Source organism: Chroicocephalus ridibundus, chromosome 2 (assembly GCF_963924245.1).
Source record: "Chroicocephalus ridibundus chromosome 2, bChrRid1.1, whole genome shotgun sequence".
NCBI lineage: Eukaryota > Metazoa > Chordata > Aves > Charadriiformes > Laridae > Chroicocephalus > Chroicocephalus ridibundus.
Genome location: NC_086285.1, coordinates 50,602,908 through 50,622,845, shown reverse-complemented (window position 1 = coordinate 50,622,845; position 19,938 = coordinate 50,602,908). Strand labels below are relative to the sequence as shown.

The following is a 19,938-nucleotide window of genomic DNA, read 5'->3' as shown; positions in this document are numbered from 1 at the left end:
TCAGAGGATTTTTTTGTTTGTTTTCCTCTCTGTAACAATTTTGCTGAAACAGTAAAATGTTTCTTACATTTTGTTATTCACCTCTACTACCAAAGTCCTGGCTAGCACTATGTGAAAATATTTTCTTACCAGAGCTTGTTTCGTAGTCCATAAGTGACATTATCTTATCTCTCAGAAGTATTTACACCAAAACAAACAAACTTAAAATCATTATGCAAACAAAATTAAGTACTTTTTAAAGTGTTCCAATTAGTCAGAATTATTTCTCAGAGAGGCCAAATACCTTTCTTATAAAGTCCTCAGTGAATAATATATAATGCAAGTTCAATCTACATTGCAGAAAAAAGCCAAGCCCTAATGCATTATTCAAAGATAACAGAAACAAATAATGAGATAAGTTTTCCCAAACCCATGTATTTCTTTAAGCATGTAAAAAAAACCCAACAGGCAGCATATTCAAAAAGACAACTTAAGTGTATTCAAATGTGTTTCGCTGTGTGAATAATTCAATGTCACTCAAAAAACTAGTTCTTCAAATTACCTCATCTTATATTTGGTTCCACATACCAAGAAAGTCTAAGGCACATTTAACTTCAAGAAGATCTTCACAAATCTTTGTGACAAAAACGTAACATTTTTCCTTTACAGTTCCTCACTTTATTCTCCACGACATGGGATCTTAAATATGGAAAATTTCACTACAAAACTTAATCTTTCATTATTTGATAGTCTCAGATCAAGTACTGCTTGATGCTATGTGAAACATCACCAAACAGTACAACGTCCAACTGAGCAAAAAGTTGCCAAATACAATTAGCAGCTTGTACCTGTCCTAAACGTATAGGCAAAAAAAAAAAATAAAAATAATAAAAAAATTACTAAAACAGCTGAAGAAAAAACAGACTTCTTAAACACAAGAGTGTATCTTGTTCAAAACTGCTTTATATAATAATTTCTGGTTTAACATATTCTTATGAATAAATTTAGGGGGTTTATATTACAAATGTACTTAAATATAATATACTAAAGTAACTGAATTGCTCCAAACCACAATAGCTTCTTATAGCAAAAGTGGATCATAATTTAATTTCATTCCTTCTCCTGAATCCCATGCTACAAACATAGCATCTTAAAGGGCAACATCACTACGTACAATGGAAGAGAAGCATATCGAAAACATAAAAATCCAATACTGCGTTTCTAAATAGCAGTAAGGTTTCAGACACAGAAAAGGCTAACCAACAGAAGGACCACAGACACATGGGGTTTTCTTTGTTATTTCTTAGAAAATGAGAAACACAAGCTTTTTTAAAGGCAACTGAAAAGATTACATTAAAGCTCCAAGTCTTCTTAGACACACTTAAATAGAGGCAGATGCCAAAATCTTTCTCCTACCTCTGTAAGATCCTCATGTTTAACATCAGTATAGCAGAGGAGTTGGCAATAAAATTTTAAAAGAGCGGTGAAAAAAATTTACCCTATATATTACTGTAAAGCTTCAGGAACAGTTTGAACCACAGTTAGCAAAATATACCAAATGAAATCCATCTGGATTTTATTCATGCAACTAAGCAGCTAAAACATAAAATCCAGAAGCAAATTCATTACTGTATTCTAAATGTAATTTGTACCATCAAACAACAAATAATAAACCAGTTCAGATTCAATTAAGGAATTGTATTTCCCCGTGGATTTTTGTCTTAATTTTCAGATGTCATATTTTATTTTGTTATGCACATCTATGATATCATTATTGCAGACATGTTTTTCTTACGGAAGACAAGCCTGCCCTAATCCCTTCATTATATGCTGAAAAAGACTTTAATCCACATGTACCTGCATTTCAGGCAAGTTTCAAACCATATAAATCAAATGTTCAGAAAAAGGTAATCAGATACACATCAAATCAAATCTAGGCAAGTCAGCAGTAAGAAAAGTTGTTCAGCATTTTATTGTTTCCATCTCCAAGTTCCATAGCCAAGCGTCCAGAGAGCTTTCAGCACTAGATGGCACCCTCACAGAGAGACTCGGGACCAGCAACAAAATTATCCCCTAGATCATCGAAGTGATTCGGGGGATCTCACTCGGTCCAGAGGCACCATTTGTACCTTTACTTTCTGGAAACGAGCAGCTTTGAACTTCTAGAGACCTGAATGTACATGGATATATGCAAATTATCTGATACATAGCTGGCAATCAACATTGAAATATTCATCCAGTGTAAAAAACGGCAAATTCAGAGTTCTTATTCCATTTGGTCCTTCACAGTATTATTATCTTGAACTTTAGCCTTTAAAACACGTGAACGTGAGTACAGTCTATGGGATATTGAAAATGAGCTATGCTCTTGAACATCACCATAGGAATGAAAAAAACCCAAAGATACTAACCTCTATATCCGTTTGAAAGTTAAAGAGGTCTATCCTTTGCCAATTGCTTCCATCCAGAGCTAAAACATTCCATGCCTACAGAAAACAAATACAGTTTGTTTATTACCTCCATTGCCTGCTCCCTTCATTTGCCTCTCACCAATTCAAAGATAACAAACTCAAATATAAAAAAGTACCATTTCTGGTAGCGTTTTTCAAAAAGAAATATAGTCGTAGATATTAGTAGTCATACAATATCAACTAGTTAAAAACATAGAATTTGTGGAAATGAATCTCCAATCTCCTAAATGGATTACCCTTCAAAGGATAACTTATGCCCATAAAACATGCAGGAAAGCAAGAAATTAAAACGTAAAGAACATAAATGGACAAATTTATCCCTCCATTTTTAAAAAAAGCTTTTGTAAGTTTGTCTAGTAAGTTACTTTTGCTAGATCTATATAGAGAAAAGTAACTGCAGATGAGATTCTTTCCAACAAAACCACAGTTCCTCAACCTCACTAGTTACTATTCTGAGCGGAACAGAAACCTTTCAGAAAACTGCTGACTTTCCACTGTTAGAATCAGGCCTTTCCTTTACACGTGCTAAGTTACATGTATGTGTCTGAGAGTTTGGTCCTTCACTGTCGAAGCAACAGTTGTGCAAAGTAAAACAAAATAAAAAAGCCAGAGAAACATAAATATAGTCAGAAAAACAGGGAAAAAAAAAAGAATACTGCGTCCAACTGACAGGCATTTCTAAGAGAAAAACACAACTTATTCAATCACCTTGGTTTTTTTCCACTATATTCTAGGCTTTTGATGAAGGTTCCAAGAAAATCTGGTATTAGTTCACAAAACTTACTGAAGTTGAAGGCCAGAGTGATAAGGGTGTAGGAATGAAATTGCTACAGGCTTAATTATACATTAAATCAACAAACAAAAAAATCCAATGTGAAAAAATCACACCAAAACCCAATCATCATTAAAAGAAGGAAGAAAAGCACGAAATAAAAGAGTTCATTCATTTTGTATCAGAATACATTTCATTGTACACACCTGATGTAGGAACAGAGTATTTTCATTTTAATTCAAGAAAAAAAATAAATCAAGATGAGCTAAACATAAAAGCTTACTAAGCGTGCTTTCTCTATTCTTCTGTGTGCCTTTTTCCCCTACTAGTAGTCCATCTACTTAACACCTTTTGTACTTGGCAAGCAAACGATGGATATACTTCTTAGACACATGGTGTACATTAACCGAACTACATGGAATTTTAAGCAGAAAATGCGTCTGAAAAATAGTGTTATACAGCCACATGTTTTATAAAAAGCAAATGCCATTATGCCAAACTGGGCTTAATCCTTTCTCCAGATATAAGGCTTTCCCGTAGCCTTCACACAGAAGTTCAGTACATAGCAAATAATTCCACATCTGAATGCAAAACTGCACCCACTGTTTATTTGTTTTAATAAATAAAGAGGCTGAGAGAACAATTTGATTTTTTTTGACAGGAAGCAGATTGCCCTAAAGCCCATGATTTGCAAGTAGTTAAGAAAATAGCTTCCCAAAGAGCAACAAAAAACCCCAACGGAAATACATACCTTGGAAACTTGTGCACATCGACACAAAGTAACTATGTCCAAGAAAGAAAATATTCTAGGAAGAAAGGAAAAGAATAACAATTAAAATGTTTTATTATAAATTCAGACTGATATATGGATTCACAGTTCTTTCTGTGGAAAGACACCAGTTACACAAGAGACAAGTTAAATGCAATTATGTTTTACCAAATTATTTTACTTATTGAGACTTAATGAATAATATTATTGCTATCATCTAAAGACAGTCAATACCAACATATTAGAGTCAGCAGGTGCTTCTTCTGAAAATCTATTTTCTGTTTCCTCCTCCTTACTACCCAAACACATATGAATGATAACACATTCATTCTTCTTCTATTTAATTCAGTGAACTAGCTTACATACCTTTAATTGTGCTACAACTGAAGAAATAACTTACACAAATCGGGTGAAGATTTCAGAGGCTGACGAAGAGTAAGAGATGGAAAACAATATATAGCTAAATCCAAGTTCAAGAATCTAAGTACTAACACAAGGAACAGTGACACAACTTTCTAGAGGGGTTTCATAGTGATTACCAAGCCTAACGCTGTCAGTATCTTTTTTTTATTTACTCTACAAGAAACAACTACAATTCAAAATTTACCATTGCTATTCTGATCATGGAACCAATTCCTCAAGGTTGCCAACTCTTAATAGTTTCCTGAAACAAATTTTTCACTGTCAAAATGAATCTTGCTAAACACCACATCCAAACAACAATGAAACTGGTTCAAAGGCTGTTCTCAGCAACAAAACAAAAAATTAAAAAAAAAAAAATCATTACCTTAAGCATAAAATACAGATCCTATTCCAAAATCATTTTCTATTACAGAGAATGAAAGACATGAAATATATGAAAGAGGTCACTGTAATTCACTTATAAACTGTTACCTGCTCACCAATGAACTTTTTCAGTCATCAAAACACTGAACAGTAATAATAACAATTTCATCTTACAGTGAGATGTTAACACTGAGAAGAAAACACAACTGGTAAGAGAGCCTGAATTTAATCATGTAAAATTATGATTACTATTTTCCAAGTGGAAAGTGGAGCTAGAGCTCGAAATGGATGCCTACATCTTAAGGGTTATGATTTTTAGCTGGTAAGAGTGAAAAAATGTAATGGAACTTAATGGAAGTACTTCTTAAACATACAGCCTTCTGGATCTTTATAATGACCGCTACAGATATTAGTTTTCCAATATTTCATTAACACATGAAAACACTTTCTCTTTTTCACCATATAGTAATATATTTTCTCAAAAAACTATTAGCCATGCAAAGAGGACAGACATTCTCAGAGGCTATGAAACAATTCATGAAACCCTGTAATAACACTTCTTTTGATAGCATCTATTTTGTCATTTGAACATCCATTCGCAGGTTTGCCTACTTCAAGAAACTTAGCAGCATTTCATACACAAAGCACACACTTAATGTGCTCAGCAAGACTGGTGGACTGTTCAGATGAGCACTGAAAAAGTTCTCTCTTAAGAGCAGCATTTATACCAATGACCCACCATGAACCCTCTTCTGAAGGCACCTTTTCCCCCCACCACGAGGCAAACGACAGAAGACAAGAGCGCGGAGATTATGCTACAGAGCTGCAAAAGCTTTTTGGCTTGTAGAAGCCTGCTCATAGTAGCGCTGTATGGGTGGAATCAGAGGGTTATCTTAGAGCTACAGAAGCTGAAGCACAAAAGACAGATTTCTACATTACTGGTAACTAAGAAAGGAAGGGTTGTGACAAACCATTTCATGACACAATAGTCTTGCCTAAATGAAGAATGTGACATGCTTTAGAAGTGATGTATCAAGTTCTACTGAAATAAGAAATAACAGAAGGAATTGTAAGATGTTGAAGAAAGGGTATGTATGAGTTGTCTGGCAGTCTGTCTTCATGTTTGATTGTTTATTGATGTTAAGAGATTAATGTTGATGCGTGATTTCTGCTAAAAAAGCAAATTAAAACCAAATGCAGAACAGATGTATTTATTTTTGCTCCATTCTGTATGAAGTGACTTTTGAAAAAGTCAAAAACTAAAAGTGGTCATTCTATGTTAAAAGGAAAAATATTTATGTAAGTGTAAACACTCATGATGAGTTTTAGTTTTTAATTTGTGTTCTAAAGAAGGAACTTTCCTGCAAGGCAGCCCAAGCTGTTCCCATCAAAACAGATAACAACATTAGCATGCATTATAAGCCAATAAAATCAGAATGACTATTATTCAATTACATTCTATGATAGGCAAGAGACACCAGTAAATTCTTCTACAATTCCCAAGAGTCATTTTGCCAACTTGCTTGAAAATATTCTTTCCACACTTTCATATTTTTTTACCCTCTATAGTACAGTTTTACATGCAAATCACTAACACACACTTGCTTCTCTACTCACAGTCCTGCAGAACTACTAGCAAATACTTACCAGTCAGGGAAACTAGCCAACAAGACACAAGACACTAAGGTTTAAAGTAATTTAAAGTTTTTAAAAGACTTTAAAGCCTTTAAACGCAACCAACAAACTGAGATGGAGACAGCAACACTGACACTGTCAGTTATCTGTCAGTGTCAGACACTGACATCGTCTGGCACTTCGGGTGAAGGACTATGTCAGCCGGCATTTGTAATTTTCAAAAGTGGAAAAAACTACCAAGTAGGGCAGCTGATGGTTGTATAGCACTTCTGTCCTCTATGACCATAGCTACGTAGATGGAAGCTAATGCAGCCAGCAGCAGGATTAATTTCCACTTAAGTCTTTGGCATGGATTAGTACAGGGAAACTGGAAATTAATAGATCCACAGTAAAGTTTAGGATCATCTGTTTTGATTTCCCGTATCCCAGGCTACTAAATTTTCCATAGTTATCCTGTATCGAGCTCAAGAAGGAGAATCTGCTTACCAATAATCGGAGCTCTTCAAGACTTTTCATCCCTAGGCACATACTCCTCTGGACACATGCCTCCTGAGTTTGGCCTTGGAGATCTTTCAATTTTAACAGTATCTGCAGAACACACGAGCTTCATGCCAAAGGCACAAAGGGTTGTTCAAGCTCACAGTTCCTCAGCTCCTTTATGGTAAATTTGTATTTGGCTAAAGCCTAACTTCCAGAGAAGGATCTAGTCTTGATTTGAAAGCCTTCAAGAGATGGAAAATCACCACCTTCTCTGGTAGTTTGTTCCACTGGTTAATCACTCTGTTAAAATCTCTGCCTTCTTTCCAAGGTGAATGTCTGACTTTCAGCTTTATGCTTTTTTTTCTACTTTTCTTCACCAAATTAAAGAGTGCTTTAGCAGTTAGTACTTTCTCCTCATCGAGTTTTAAAGCCACTTATCATGTCATGTTTAATTCTTCTTTTTAACAATCTTTTTACTTTAGTTCTTTAAATCTCTTCTCTGCACATTCTTCATTTTACCAATATTTCTTCAAACGTAGACAACAGAAGCGTGTATAGCATTAAAAACTTTATTAATATCAACAAAGCTGTACACAGACATAAAGTATGATTTCACCACTCTCATTTTCAGAGCCATTTCAGGCCACTGTAACAGCCTTTTTGACACAGCATCAGAAAAGAAACTTATAGCATCTTACCTATTTCACACTCACATCTTCTTCCGGGACTACACACTCCAGGCATTACCTCTTTCTGTAACATTCCTTAGTCCTGCTTATCTAGTCATGTAAAATTGATCTGTAAAAATAATCTTGTTTCAACACACCCCAATTTATCATGTTATTTGGACTTCCTTGGGAGAATGCCTTGTCTTCACAACAGTTTACCATTACAGTTCTTTTTGCGTCATCTGAAACTTTTATCTTCAGAAGTAACGATTTCCAAAACATTGAATTAAAAAAAAGAAATAAAATAAATTGGGTATGCTGTTAATTGCTGCAACACTGTTAACCAATCCCAAAACCCTTTAATGTGCACTGATATACTGTAAAGTGCTACTTCTTAAAAGACAATGTTAAATGCCTGAGTAGATATATGTAATTTTGGTTGGTAAAGCAAAGCAATTGTTTAATCTCCAAGAATGATACTGTCCAATCACTTACTTTCCACAAAACCACAACAACTGTCAGTTATATTCCTTTTTCTCAATTTTCTATCAAACAAATCTATGGTGAGTTGGTTTTTTTGGGGTTTTTTTGGGGTTTTTTTGCCACTGCATGCTGAATATGAGGCTGAGATTTCTGCTAATCTCTCCCTTGCCTAGATAAAAAGTGTTGCAGTCAGGATTCATATTCTTCCAGTCTTCTGGAATGTTCTTGATACCAAAGACTCACCATAACTCATCATAAGAGGGCCACAGACCTCCTAAGTCGCCTTTTTACAGCATTTTCACTGCAATTTATATGGTCCCACCATCTACAAGAAGTAATCATTTACAATCTCTATCATCTTCCCATCTATTTCCACACATGCTTCATTATTCCCATGTGCTATACACACTGTCCTGTGTCTTTCCAAACACAGAGATGGCTGACTCCTAGTATTTTGTTTCCCTCCCCATGGAGCCATGGAAAGAAACCGCTATTTCTCAAAACCCCAACATTGTACAGTGTGCCACCTACAGAGCGAGAAATCAAACTGTGCAAGAGTGAAAATGCTTCTCACTTGCGTTTGTAAGGCCCTTCCAAATTTGATCCCATAAGGAATAAGCTTTTTCAGGACTGGCAATCACTCATTTTAAGTATTTTGATAAAATACTATATGGATTGATAAAAAGTGGATAACAAAATGCATAAAGTAAGTACCACACACATACTGTGACTTCCTGGAATTTTTTGCCCAAATCCCGAAATCTGGCATGACAGAAATACCTGATAAGTTCTAAAAAGCTTCAGCAATAACTTAAGTGAGGATTTTTTTTAGTAACTGATTTGTCAATGGAATTCTATTACAGAACTTTTATTTTTAATCTCTTTGAAATTTATAGTGGTTTTGCACACAAAGAATGGTGACCCTGTATCAAAATGAAAGCCAAAATAACAAGGACAAGACTGCAGATCACCTAGATAATCTGCTAAGAAAATCATGTCAACTTTACCACACCATCCAGTTGTTATAAAACAAGCACATGAGATATTTGTCATGTCTCCCCCATTTTAGATGATGAACTTCTTAAAGAAGGGGCTTCATTATTGATTTGTACAATTCCTTGCATAGCAAACCTGCTCTCATGAGTCTTTTATGTGCTATTAGCATGTAAATGCAATATGGAAGAGTAAAGCCTACACACATGAAAAAGTATCACAGAGAGACAAAGCACAGTTTTCACAGACTTGATGCTCCTCTTTTACCAGGTTTTTCTCAGAATTTTCTGGAAGAATGCCCAAGCATACTCTGTTAACAAGGGACAAAGGAAGAGAGCATCAGCCACTCTCAGTTCTCTACTAATCACGTCTGAACACACAGTCGCAAAGTCTCACAACCACCACAGCAGCTGTCTTGTATTTCTCCTAAAACATCTTATTCGATAAATACAAAACTTTATTACAATTCTTTATATGTGGAAGGTTTCCCTTCTTCCTTCATCCCCCAAATTTACTAAACACCCTACTGAGGTGTGAGGCATCTCACTGATAACTCTAGTCCAGCAGTATGTACAAACACTACAATAAAAATATTCAGGCCAGAAAACACACAGATAAACTGAGTAATTCGTAACCATAATCCGTAAAACTAGAATTTTGCATGCATAAATTTTTATCTATATCATTAACCTAACAATGCTAGTATTGGCGTACTTCCAAACTTCACCAAATTTGCAGGTAGGAACCTGCTCCATTGGTAAATTTCGGTAATATCCCATTCAATAAAACCACATACTAATACTTGTCTTGGAAATGTAAATGGTGAGGAATATTTAAAGCTTAACAAGTCTGCCTATTTTCTATTTAAAAAAAAATAAAAATGTATCTTTTAGCTCATTTCTGTCAGGCTTGTTTTCAGCCTTTTGTGACATGCTACTGACAAACACCAATTTCTACATGAAGCACACATCCACTGACTCATCTAACAGGTGAATTATGACCTTCCAGGTCAATTATTAAAACAAATCCCTTTTTACTAGTGATGTGCTGCTTTGTGAAGTAAAGCACTTGAACTAGAAACTCTGTGAGACACTCCAAAACTTTTCTGTAACTGTTATCCCTTCAATTTCCACTTTTAAACTACTCGGGCTAAGATGCCTTGCTCCGCAGATCCACATAGCAAGTCTTTCAATAACAAACGTGGCACCAAAACCTTTCTTTACAAGCCAAACCTCCTTCTCTTTTGCCATGATGCTTATTGCTACACAATCCTTACATAAGTATTAGCAATTGTAAAAGAACAGGCTGTGTACAGGATGCCTAACATCTATTTTCAGTTAAAAGAGAAGTCAGCTTTTTCTACAAATAATCAACTCTGTTGGATTCATTTTGTAGTTACAAGACAGCATCTAACTTTTTATGGCCTATACATTACTTGCAAGACAAGTGGATCATATCACTCCTTAAAAAAAAAAAAATAAATTTTACGTATTTGTAGTATGACCACTTGTAATACAACAATGCATTTTCAGTACCTAATCTTCTTAGTATCTGAAACAAAATGCACAATGATAAACTCAAGAAGGGCCTGTTCTGTTCAATTTACCGTCAAACATACAGAACACAGCAAGTACATTACATGGTAATTTCTTTTGCAGCGTCAATTATGTAGCTAACAGATACAATTACATTATGAAATCATAGAGTAACTGTAGTCTGAAAATGAAATCCAGAAGATAGTACATGAATGCATCACTCTTGCATCTTTGATTTATATTTACTCAGATATTATGGATGTGTAATACAACTTAAAAGGTCATTTTTTGTAACCTTGCAGAAGTCGAGTTAAAGAACCAAACATAACACTTACATACAGTAAGCAAGAAAAGTTCAGCCCATTAAACAGATTTTATCTAAAGTTTCACAAAAGGTCAGGTATACGCTAGATTCAGTTTCAGCATCCTTGCTTAGCTCTGTTTTGCTCAAAATAGCTGGTGACCTAACAATTTTGAGCAATCGCCTTATTGCATTACATTGGTTATCCTTATTCATATAATAGCAAGACATAAGAATCTTAAGCAGAAAAACTGTAACAACTGTTATTAGAAAATAATCTTAATATTTAACATAATTAAGTCTAATAATACTGGTTCAGAATCTCACTGCAGTGCTTCCAAAAGGGAAGCTGAAGTAGAAAGCTTCAGAATCCTTTCTTTACTATGACTTTTCTGTCTCTTTTTTTCTTTTTCCTTTTTTTTTTTTTTTTTCAAATAAGAATCATCCTTCTCCTTTCCTAAGGCAGTATTCATTACAGAACAAATACTATCTTTCAAACAAAAGGATGAGACAAGTCATGTGCTTTACCTAGAAATGAAGTGGTAAGAAGCTAAAAGGACTCCCAACACCCCCACACTCACCCTTCATGCACATCAACATCTCCACAACCTCCTTCATGCCTTCCTAAAATTGGAATATTTGTAGAGGGGGATGATCCAGATTTCTCACTTTAAAAGCCCCCTGGATTGTCCCATTTAATCCCTTCTTGTAAGTGCTGCATAAGCTGCCTGCATGTTGCACCTCATATGACTCCCTAGCTTCATTAACAGGGTTTTTTTTAATCAAAGTTTTAACCATAGATGCTCTTATCTAGAGCACAGGCTTGTTTTTTGTTTTTGGTTTTTTTTTGGGGGGGGGCAGTGAGAGGCATCAACCAGTAGCCAGAATTCTGTAAAGAAAAATGGGGCTCAGCTGAAGACTTCTGATTTACAGAAAAGCATCTGATAAATGAGAAAGGAACTACTATTTATTTATGGGTAGACAGGAATCCACAAAAGGAGAGACAGCCTGGGGAGGATACCTCATGCATCTGTACAGGCTGGGGGCTGCCTGACTCAAAAGCAGCTTTGCAGAAAAGGACTTGGGGGTTCTGGTGAGCACCACTTTGAACATGCCTCAAAAGAGAATGTTTTTTTTGGGGGGGTGGGGGTGCAGATCTTATTAGTGTGTATAAATATCTGACAGGAGGGAGTAAAGATGAGGGTCTTTTCTCATTAAAGCCCAGTGACAGAAAAGAAGCAATGGACACAAACAGAAATATTAGAAATTTTTTTAACTATACTTTTTTTAACTATAAATTTTATGAAGTGATTTTATGAAGTACAAATTTGGCAACTATAACACGTTACTAAATAAAAGCAGTTAGCCTAATGATTAGTTCAGACTGGCTTAAATTGCAGTGCACAGTCCCAATTCAACCTGCTGTCCATTCCAAATATCCTACAGTCTGTTTTTTCCCTGTGAGTGAAGGGATTATGATTTGACTGTTTGGGCACCAAACAGTCAAAAATCAACTATACCCACCGCGCACACTAGTGCCTAGGTAGAGATGTGGAAAAATAACATGATGCGCTGGAGGTATGCAGCCTAGGGATGCTCCATAAACCATGATCGCTACAGCCATAAAGGTTATGGGAACTTTGGTTAATTACTGGACTAGAATTTGGTAGACTAGATCCAACCTGTAGCTCTGCTGCTGGCCTGGAGGATGACCTTGAACAAAAGACTTCTCTTCCTGATGCCTGTGCCTGCATCCGAAAGACACAGAAGCTCACCTCTTCTGTGAATATTTCAAGAGTTACAGATAAAAAAAAAAGTAAATATTGTTATTTAAACTGTCTAGCATCAATATTTAACAAAATGAAAAAAGAATTTTCTTGTAGGAAGTTAAAGTATCTTTTGAATTGTTTTTATGTTTTGATGGCACTTCTCACATGGGAATGAGGAAGAAAAACATCTCCCCCTCTGCCTCAAAGCTCCATATGAAAAGCATGACTTTTTTATATCACTGATACTTCTGAACATTTGGCATTGATAATTTGTTAATCAAGAGACTGTTTAAATAAGACTCCAGTTTCCAGGCAAATAAAGCTCTAAATGGAATTAAGCCTTCATCAGATTCTAAATAGAGGCTTAATAGCAAATAAAAGAAAAACAAAATGAAACAAAATAAACGGTAATGTATTGTTCCGAGTCACTGCTATATGCCCCTTAGCTGCTACTCCTGGTTCAAATGCTTGTTATTTACCTTTGTTTGTTACAGTATGACTAATCCTTTCTCATAAGCATGTTCTTACTGAGACATAATACCTGTTGTTGAACCAGGTAATGGTGAAGCACTCTACTTATAGGGAAATCCCAATTGTCTCCTCTTCTTCAACACCGCATACAAGAGCACCAGTGTGCAGTTTTTCCGCTTGTGTTCTTAGAGCCTCGCACTCATATTTTTAAAGGAATTTAATCTCAAACATCTCTGCCCAAACCATTCAGTTTTAAGCTTACTCTTGCATTTGTTTGTGAACAAAACCAAATCACTTAAAACATACGTAGTAGAAGATGGCAGCTACCACTCCAATTTCAAAAGGCCAAACTTAATTGATCATATAATCATTTGCAAATGTTCAGCTTTTCATACAAAGCTGGAATATGTGTATGAAGTGCTGACTGGTGAGGCAAAGAACTGAAAAATACAAACTTGCATCTGGAACTGATCTTGGTAAGAATTTTACAAGCAGACAAACAATACATGTAGCAGTGTAAAAAAAGGTCAAGGTGAGACCTTTTCTGTATTCTGAAGGGGCTAAGCTGACCACCAAGCTATTGATTGAGTCTTCCGTTTCCTCAGACAGAGCACAAGTTCTGTCCAGAATTTGAGGTAAATCACTGGCAAGTTTTAAAACCCATTCCCACTTCAGAATAATTGGAAAATTTTCTAAAAAAAAAAAGCTGAGTAATCAGAAAATTGCAACTTGTATTCTTGGTGCATATTTGTGGTTAGATACACTACCTTGTAGGCTGAAGAGTCAGAGACACTAAAGGACTCTCCATTTTAACATTAGGTAAATAATGTTAAAACAAATAAAAAGAGTACTGGTAGTGTGATATTTATCAATTGCTGCTACAGCACAAAGAATTCTGAAAACAGCCAGTAAGTCTTAAATAGTCCTGAAGAATTACAGTTCTGTTCTTTCCCTGGCTAAAGATCAAAATATTTAATCACTTTCCAGAGGCTTTATCGTGTCCATGACCTGTGCCCGCGGTTCATTCTGATCACTTGCTCAGTTAGTTTTGCGATTCCTTTTTTGGAGATAAGGACCACTGAAAATGAGTATACGAGTACACAGGAGTGAGTCTGTATTTGATATTATGCTGTTATCAGTCCCATTGTTCTTGCTTGCTTCCTGTCAATGTTAGTCTCTGTATTTCTAGTTAACAAATATGTGTCCCTTATCCTTATTTAAAGGAGTTTTATATATTGAGCAGTTAGTGTGAGATTGGAGCTGCTCTGCACTAATTCCTTGGATGGATGTATTTCAGGCATGATAAATCAAAGAACTTTATTTAGTGAAAGTTACTTGTACAAGGCACCTTTACAGAAACCATAGATCTGTGTAAATACACAGAAAGGAAATAAGTTTTACTTTCATAAGCAACTCTTATACAATCAATTCGGTTCATAATCTGTACAAATTCTGTTCATGTACTTCTATCAATTTGTTTGTTTCTGATTCTAAACAATTATATTGTAATTGCTTGGCAGACTACTATAGAACACTTGAAAGAGCTGCAAAATACAGTCTAAAACCAAAATAAAAGACTTCACGTGCATTACAAAATTGGAATGTTTTCCTGAGATTGTCAAACACTGAACAGCAGTCTTTACTACTCAGGGTGAAATATTGCCCTATTTAATTATACAAATTCTTGAAGTGGGGAAAATTAATCACGTTTGAGATGATAGATTCTCCCCTCTTCAAAATACAGTTTGTCTGCTTACAAAATTCTTACCAACTAAGAACAGTTCCAGATATAAGTTTATATTTTCAGTTCTTTGACTCACCAGTCAGTATTTTGTACACTAAGGTACAGCAGCCAAATTTTACAGCAATTATTGGCCATTTAAGTACCTACAGTACCTAGCTAAGAAATACCAATGGCATTATGACAATTTCTCGTTGCAACCTTCACTATATTTCTTTTCTATTTCTCCCACAGTTAAGCATACAGACGGTAAAGCATCACTTCAAATATACCAAATCCTATGTTTGACTTGACTAATTTTAAGCTTTAAATTGACTATTAATAAAAAAAAATAAATAAAAAAAAATTTTGGAAGCTGTTGGAAAGTCAGAGCATTCTAATAACAACAACATTCACTTATGTTTTTTTGTTTCCAATACTTTTCAAGCTCATACTGTTCCTTTAAAAATCCATTTGACTAATTTTAAGTTTCTGGTATTTTTTTCTTCTCTACAATAATGAACACACTAAAAGCTGAGCAAAAAGCAGCGTGTAGTAATAAAAAGAAAGAACAGAAACATAAAAACATATACAATAATTCATGAGCCATCTCACAAGCTGCACATTCTTGCATATAAGAAAAGCTGCTGCTAGAACACAACTCCTGAGTTCCTCTCCTAAGTTGAGTCCCTCTTTTAAATCTGACTGAGCAAATTTTGAGTTGGATGACTAGTATCTATTATACCAGTACATGCACCCCATAAGTATGGTTTATAGCAGAACTCATAATAGCTCCCATACTTGTGGTACAATTTGTGAAGTTGGTACTTTGTAGGCAGAAAGGAACTGAAAATGGTTCAAATGGCCAAAAGGAATGAACACCTCTGTTTCTGAAGCTTGCCATTTTTGTGCAAAATCTTACAGCCCAGAACGTCAGCAGTTAAAATACAAATGAACAAACATTACCTGTCCTTCTAAGTGACAAAAGTGCTGGCTACACCTCCATTTTCAAAATGTATTATTATTTTTTGTCAAACACAAAACATAAAAAAATCTTTTTGAAAGCATTCTAATATTAATTACATTCACTTAAGTTTTTTTGTTTCCAATGCTTTTCAAACTCATACTGTAGCTTTAAAAATCCATTTGTTTTTCCAGCAATTAACAAGGAAAAAAAGAAAAATATTATAATCTTCAAGGCTGTGACATCTTACTGGAAAAGTTGTTACCACTAAAATTGCAACAGTCTCTCTCTGACCTGATTTCTGATTCTTCTGATGATAGATATGGGTTTATTACCTTCAGACACCAGTGCAAATCCACAACTAATGTACTGTATAATCAAATGATCCTTTTCCATAAACACACAGGCTAAGAAAAAAAAGCTGAATTGTCTGAAAACATTTTTTAAATTACATGATTTATAATACTTCCACAGGATCCCTACTCAAACATTATACAATTGAGCATTTATTCAACCTTTCACTTCTTGTAATACATAAGAGTAGAGGGAAAAGAGCGTTCCTTGCCAACTGGAAAACTAATAGCACTGCAACAGCTAACAGGGGTGATCATTTTTCTTTTAGCTTGAACAGTACTACAAATCAAAGTTTTTAGATGCAGCCTATTTCTTCCAAAGGAAAAAAACCAACACTCCAATATTAAAAATAAAAATAAATGCCCATAAACTAGAAAAAGTTACAAATTAAACACCTCCCTCTCTCCACTCAAGCTAGTCTACCTACCTCAAAGCATAACCAGTTCCTCCAAACCAGGGTCTTCTTCAAAACCACCACTGTCCATATTAGTCAGATAACCTCTTCCTCCTCTGACCAGTTATCTGGGTCTACTTGAGAAGGAACAAATAATCTCTGTTTTTGTATCCTTTCAAATGAGCTTCCTGCCTGAGAAGCTGAGGGTTTCAGTCATTTACCTACAAGTTTAGCAGATATTCTATAGAAAATGTCAAGAGACATGACACTGCACTGAAAAACTTCCAATCTAATTCTGGTTCTGAAATAAGCAATAATAATAATGAGAAAGAGTAAGAACTGTGGTATAAGACTTATAAAGTGGCTTACTTTGTTCAACTTTAGATTATGCAACTATAGCAACAAATTAATACATTTTAGAGTGGTAGTATTTCCTAAGTCTACCATCAGAAAAAGGTTTCTCAATTTTAGAGAAAAAAAATTGGATTGCTTGTTATAGTCAGATTACAGAAGTTTAAATACTTGACACAAATGAGAACAAGGCCAATTTTTGCAATAAAAGAACTGTGTTTACATTTTGTTTCCAGATATTTGTAACAAATATTAACTACTCCTTTTCCATATGTCAAATTTTGTATTATTTAAAACAAAAGATCTGTAGTGCTTTCCAACAGTTTTTATACATATCTGATATAAGCAAGCAAGAAAACTAAGTGCATTTGATGACACTTTCAACAGTATTTACTACTCAGTTCCGGCACTATGAGCAAAATGTTTCCACTGCAACTGGTTCACTCTCCTTTTAATTAAAAGGTAGATGTCGTGGTTTAGGCATGTCAATATAGTAAAAATAATTAGGATATTAATTACACTTAGTGCAGCAATATTTAATCTCTCCTGTCATAACCATACAGCAAGACAATTTTAAAACATGTTCTAGCACAAGCATAAACTGTTTTAGGTGTTGAAAGACATCCAGGTCAGTCTTACAAAAGCATTTATGTGCAGGAGCATAAAACAAATTCCCCACTGACAATCCTTTAGACAGCCAGGTTTGTGTCCCTAAATTTTCCTAGTTATCTACACTCTGCATGAGAGCTCAGACCCACATCCCATCATAACGCTCTCTCGAAAATGCTCTGCCTCTGGCCGTGTGGGTTTGTCTCTGCAGCAGCACAATTTCAAAAGGAGGTTTACAGTGCATCTCTCCCACCCATCCCCTTCCTCTCCATTCCAAAGCCCTGGTGGTCAGCACAATATTATGGGTGTTATGAAATGTGGACTCTATTTCTCTCTGCTATAGGCAGGCCATCACCTGAATCCCAGCGTTCAGCATGAGATCATCATAATCGTCACTGAAAAAGCTGACTGTCCCAATCCAATTTCTCAGATCATCAACTCTTCTGGCTACAGCTGCAATGCTACTTTGGTAGATCACTGTGCAATTGCAAAGAGGACATATGTGCACAAGAACTAGATGGTTGGCTGAATCAGTTCTGTGTATGTTTCGCCTGGACTATTTTATGTTGTCACTCCAGCCCCAGGAAGCCCTTCAACCATGCAAAAGTCTTCTTTAGACACTGTCACGATAGTTAGTGTAGTGGCAGTGCCTAGCTGCACCACTTCCTCAGCTGGTAAAATTCAAGGTCAAGTTCTTTAAAGTGTCCTGTAGAGTAAGATATATGTTGGAATAAACATACTGCTCAATGAAACAAGCAAGCTACTCACTATATAACATTTTAAAGAACTTACCCAATTTGGTGTTGGAACACACAATTCAAGAAACTGATACCTAGAAGTTAGATGCAGGAATTCTCATAGTAAAACTCAGCAAATTAATTTTATGATGCTACTCATGTAATTAGCATAGACACAATAATTTAGGAATTTAGTATCTATATAGCTTCACAGGTATTTTCACTTTATCCTACAATAAAAACTGAGGCATACTACATAATCAATAAATAAGTTCTTGCCACAGATGTCTTTACTATCTCAGTGCATGATACTTTTCGCTGTCTAAACCACATCAACAAATTCTGTTGAACTACATAAATGGGATACTTAGCACCCGTAACACTGAAAAGGAAAGAAATTTCCACAGATATTTGGAGAGTCCTACTGCTAAAAAAGAAGTGCTTGCAGATTATGATACTGTGATAAAGAGGCAGCATATTAAACTGATTTTTATCTTGTGGTTCATGTGTGGCATTGAGTGCAACAAAGCAAAGTTATTAGAATTTCTGTTCAGGGCATCATTCAGTGACACGTCTCTTTTAATCACATTTTCTAAACAGTTCTATGAGTCTAATTTACAACACTGTCACCATATGGAATGAGTATTTTTCAACAAAAATGAAAAGCCTTTTAAAATTCAATTCCTTTAACAACAGACTGCTTCTGTAATATCACCAAGAGAGTACTGTGATCGTACAGACACTAAAAGAAGTCATAATGTTTTAAGAGCACTTTCTTCAGACACAGGATGCAAAATACCATTATTTGAGACATTCTCCCACTTCCAATCAAACAGGAAGCAATGACATACATACAAGATAACCCAAAAATCTCTTTAGTGTATTAAATAATCAGCTCAATTTTAATAACACCATCACTAAAACCTGTAATTGCACCATTATAAGTAAACACCTTTTTTTAATTTTCTTTCTTTCTTTCCCTCCCTTCAAAGAGTGGGCTGTAACAAAACCTATATGCAGGTACAGAAGACGTTGCTGGTTCAATTCCAGCTCTGAAGTGGTCACATCCAGTTGAGCAGTGTCTCCACATTTGGCAGTTTACACTTTGCTTGAAATCAACTTTCAAAAAGATGAGAGCATGAAGACATCCATCAGTGTCTCAACCGTGGGCTGAACTTACTGATCTTCATGTTGTAGATAACTCTGCAAAGGTGATCTAGTCACACACCAACAAGATGATGAAATTTCTGGCTAGCCGAATGACCATGGTAAGAAAAATCCTCCTGTTGGTTCTACTTATATAACACAGACTGGCAGTAATGGTAACAGGCAGTGCTTTCACTGCAGTGACGCTCTGACAGCTTTGAAGTTGAATTTATATTTTATTTTGCTATCACAAAGTTCATGACACAAAGAGTGTGAACTACATTAAAGAACGGATTATAGGCTCTTCAGACAGATAAAACATTGTGCAGTGTGGAAGAGATGACTACTCTGTACACCAAAGCTTTATGGACATTTTGTTTCACTTCTTTTTCTGATATGCAAGGAAAAGATTACTATTAAATGACATCTTCCATAGTATAGTATAATTTCAACACATTAAAACAAATCAAGACTAACCAAAAGATGATGACTTCAAGAATTCCAAGAATTAAATCAGGTATGTTGCTACTTATTTCAAGACAATTTAAGAA

The 19,938-nt window shown here is 35.3% G+C and overlaps 1 protein-coding gene across 1 annotated transcript in view; it reads right to left on the bottom strand.

The window, feature by feature from the left end:
* Positions 1-19,938, bottom strand: part of FBXL2 (F-box and leucine rich repeat protein 2) — a 55,520-nt gene that overhangs the window by 20,309 nt on the left and 15,273 nt on the right. The window contains exons 3-4 of the mRNA XM_063324072.1: positions 3,974-4,028; positions 2,391-2,465 (exon numbers count right to left, since the gene is read on the bottom strand). Of these exons, the coding sequence (XP_063180142.1) occupies positions 2,391-2,465; positions 3,974-4,028 (130 nt within the window). The remainder of the gene's footprint in view (positions 1-2,390; positions 2,466-3,973; positions 4,029-19,938) is intronic.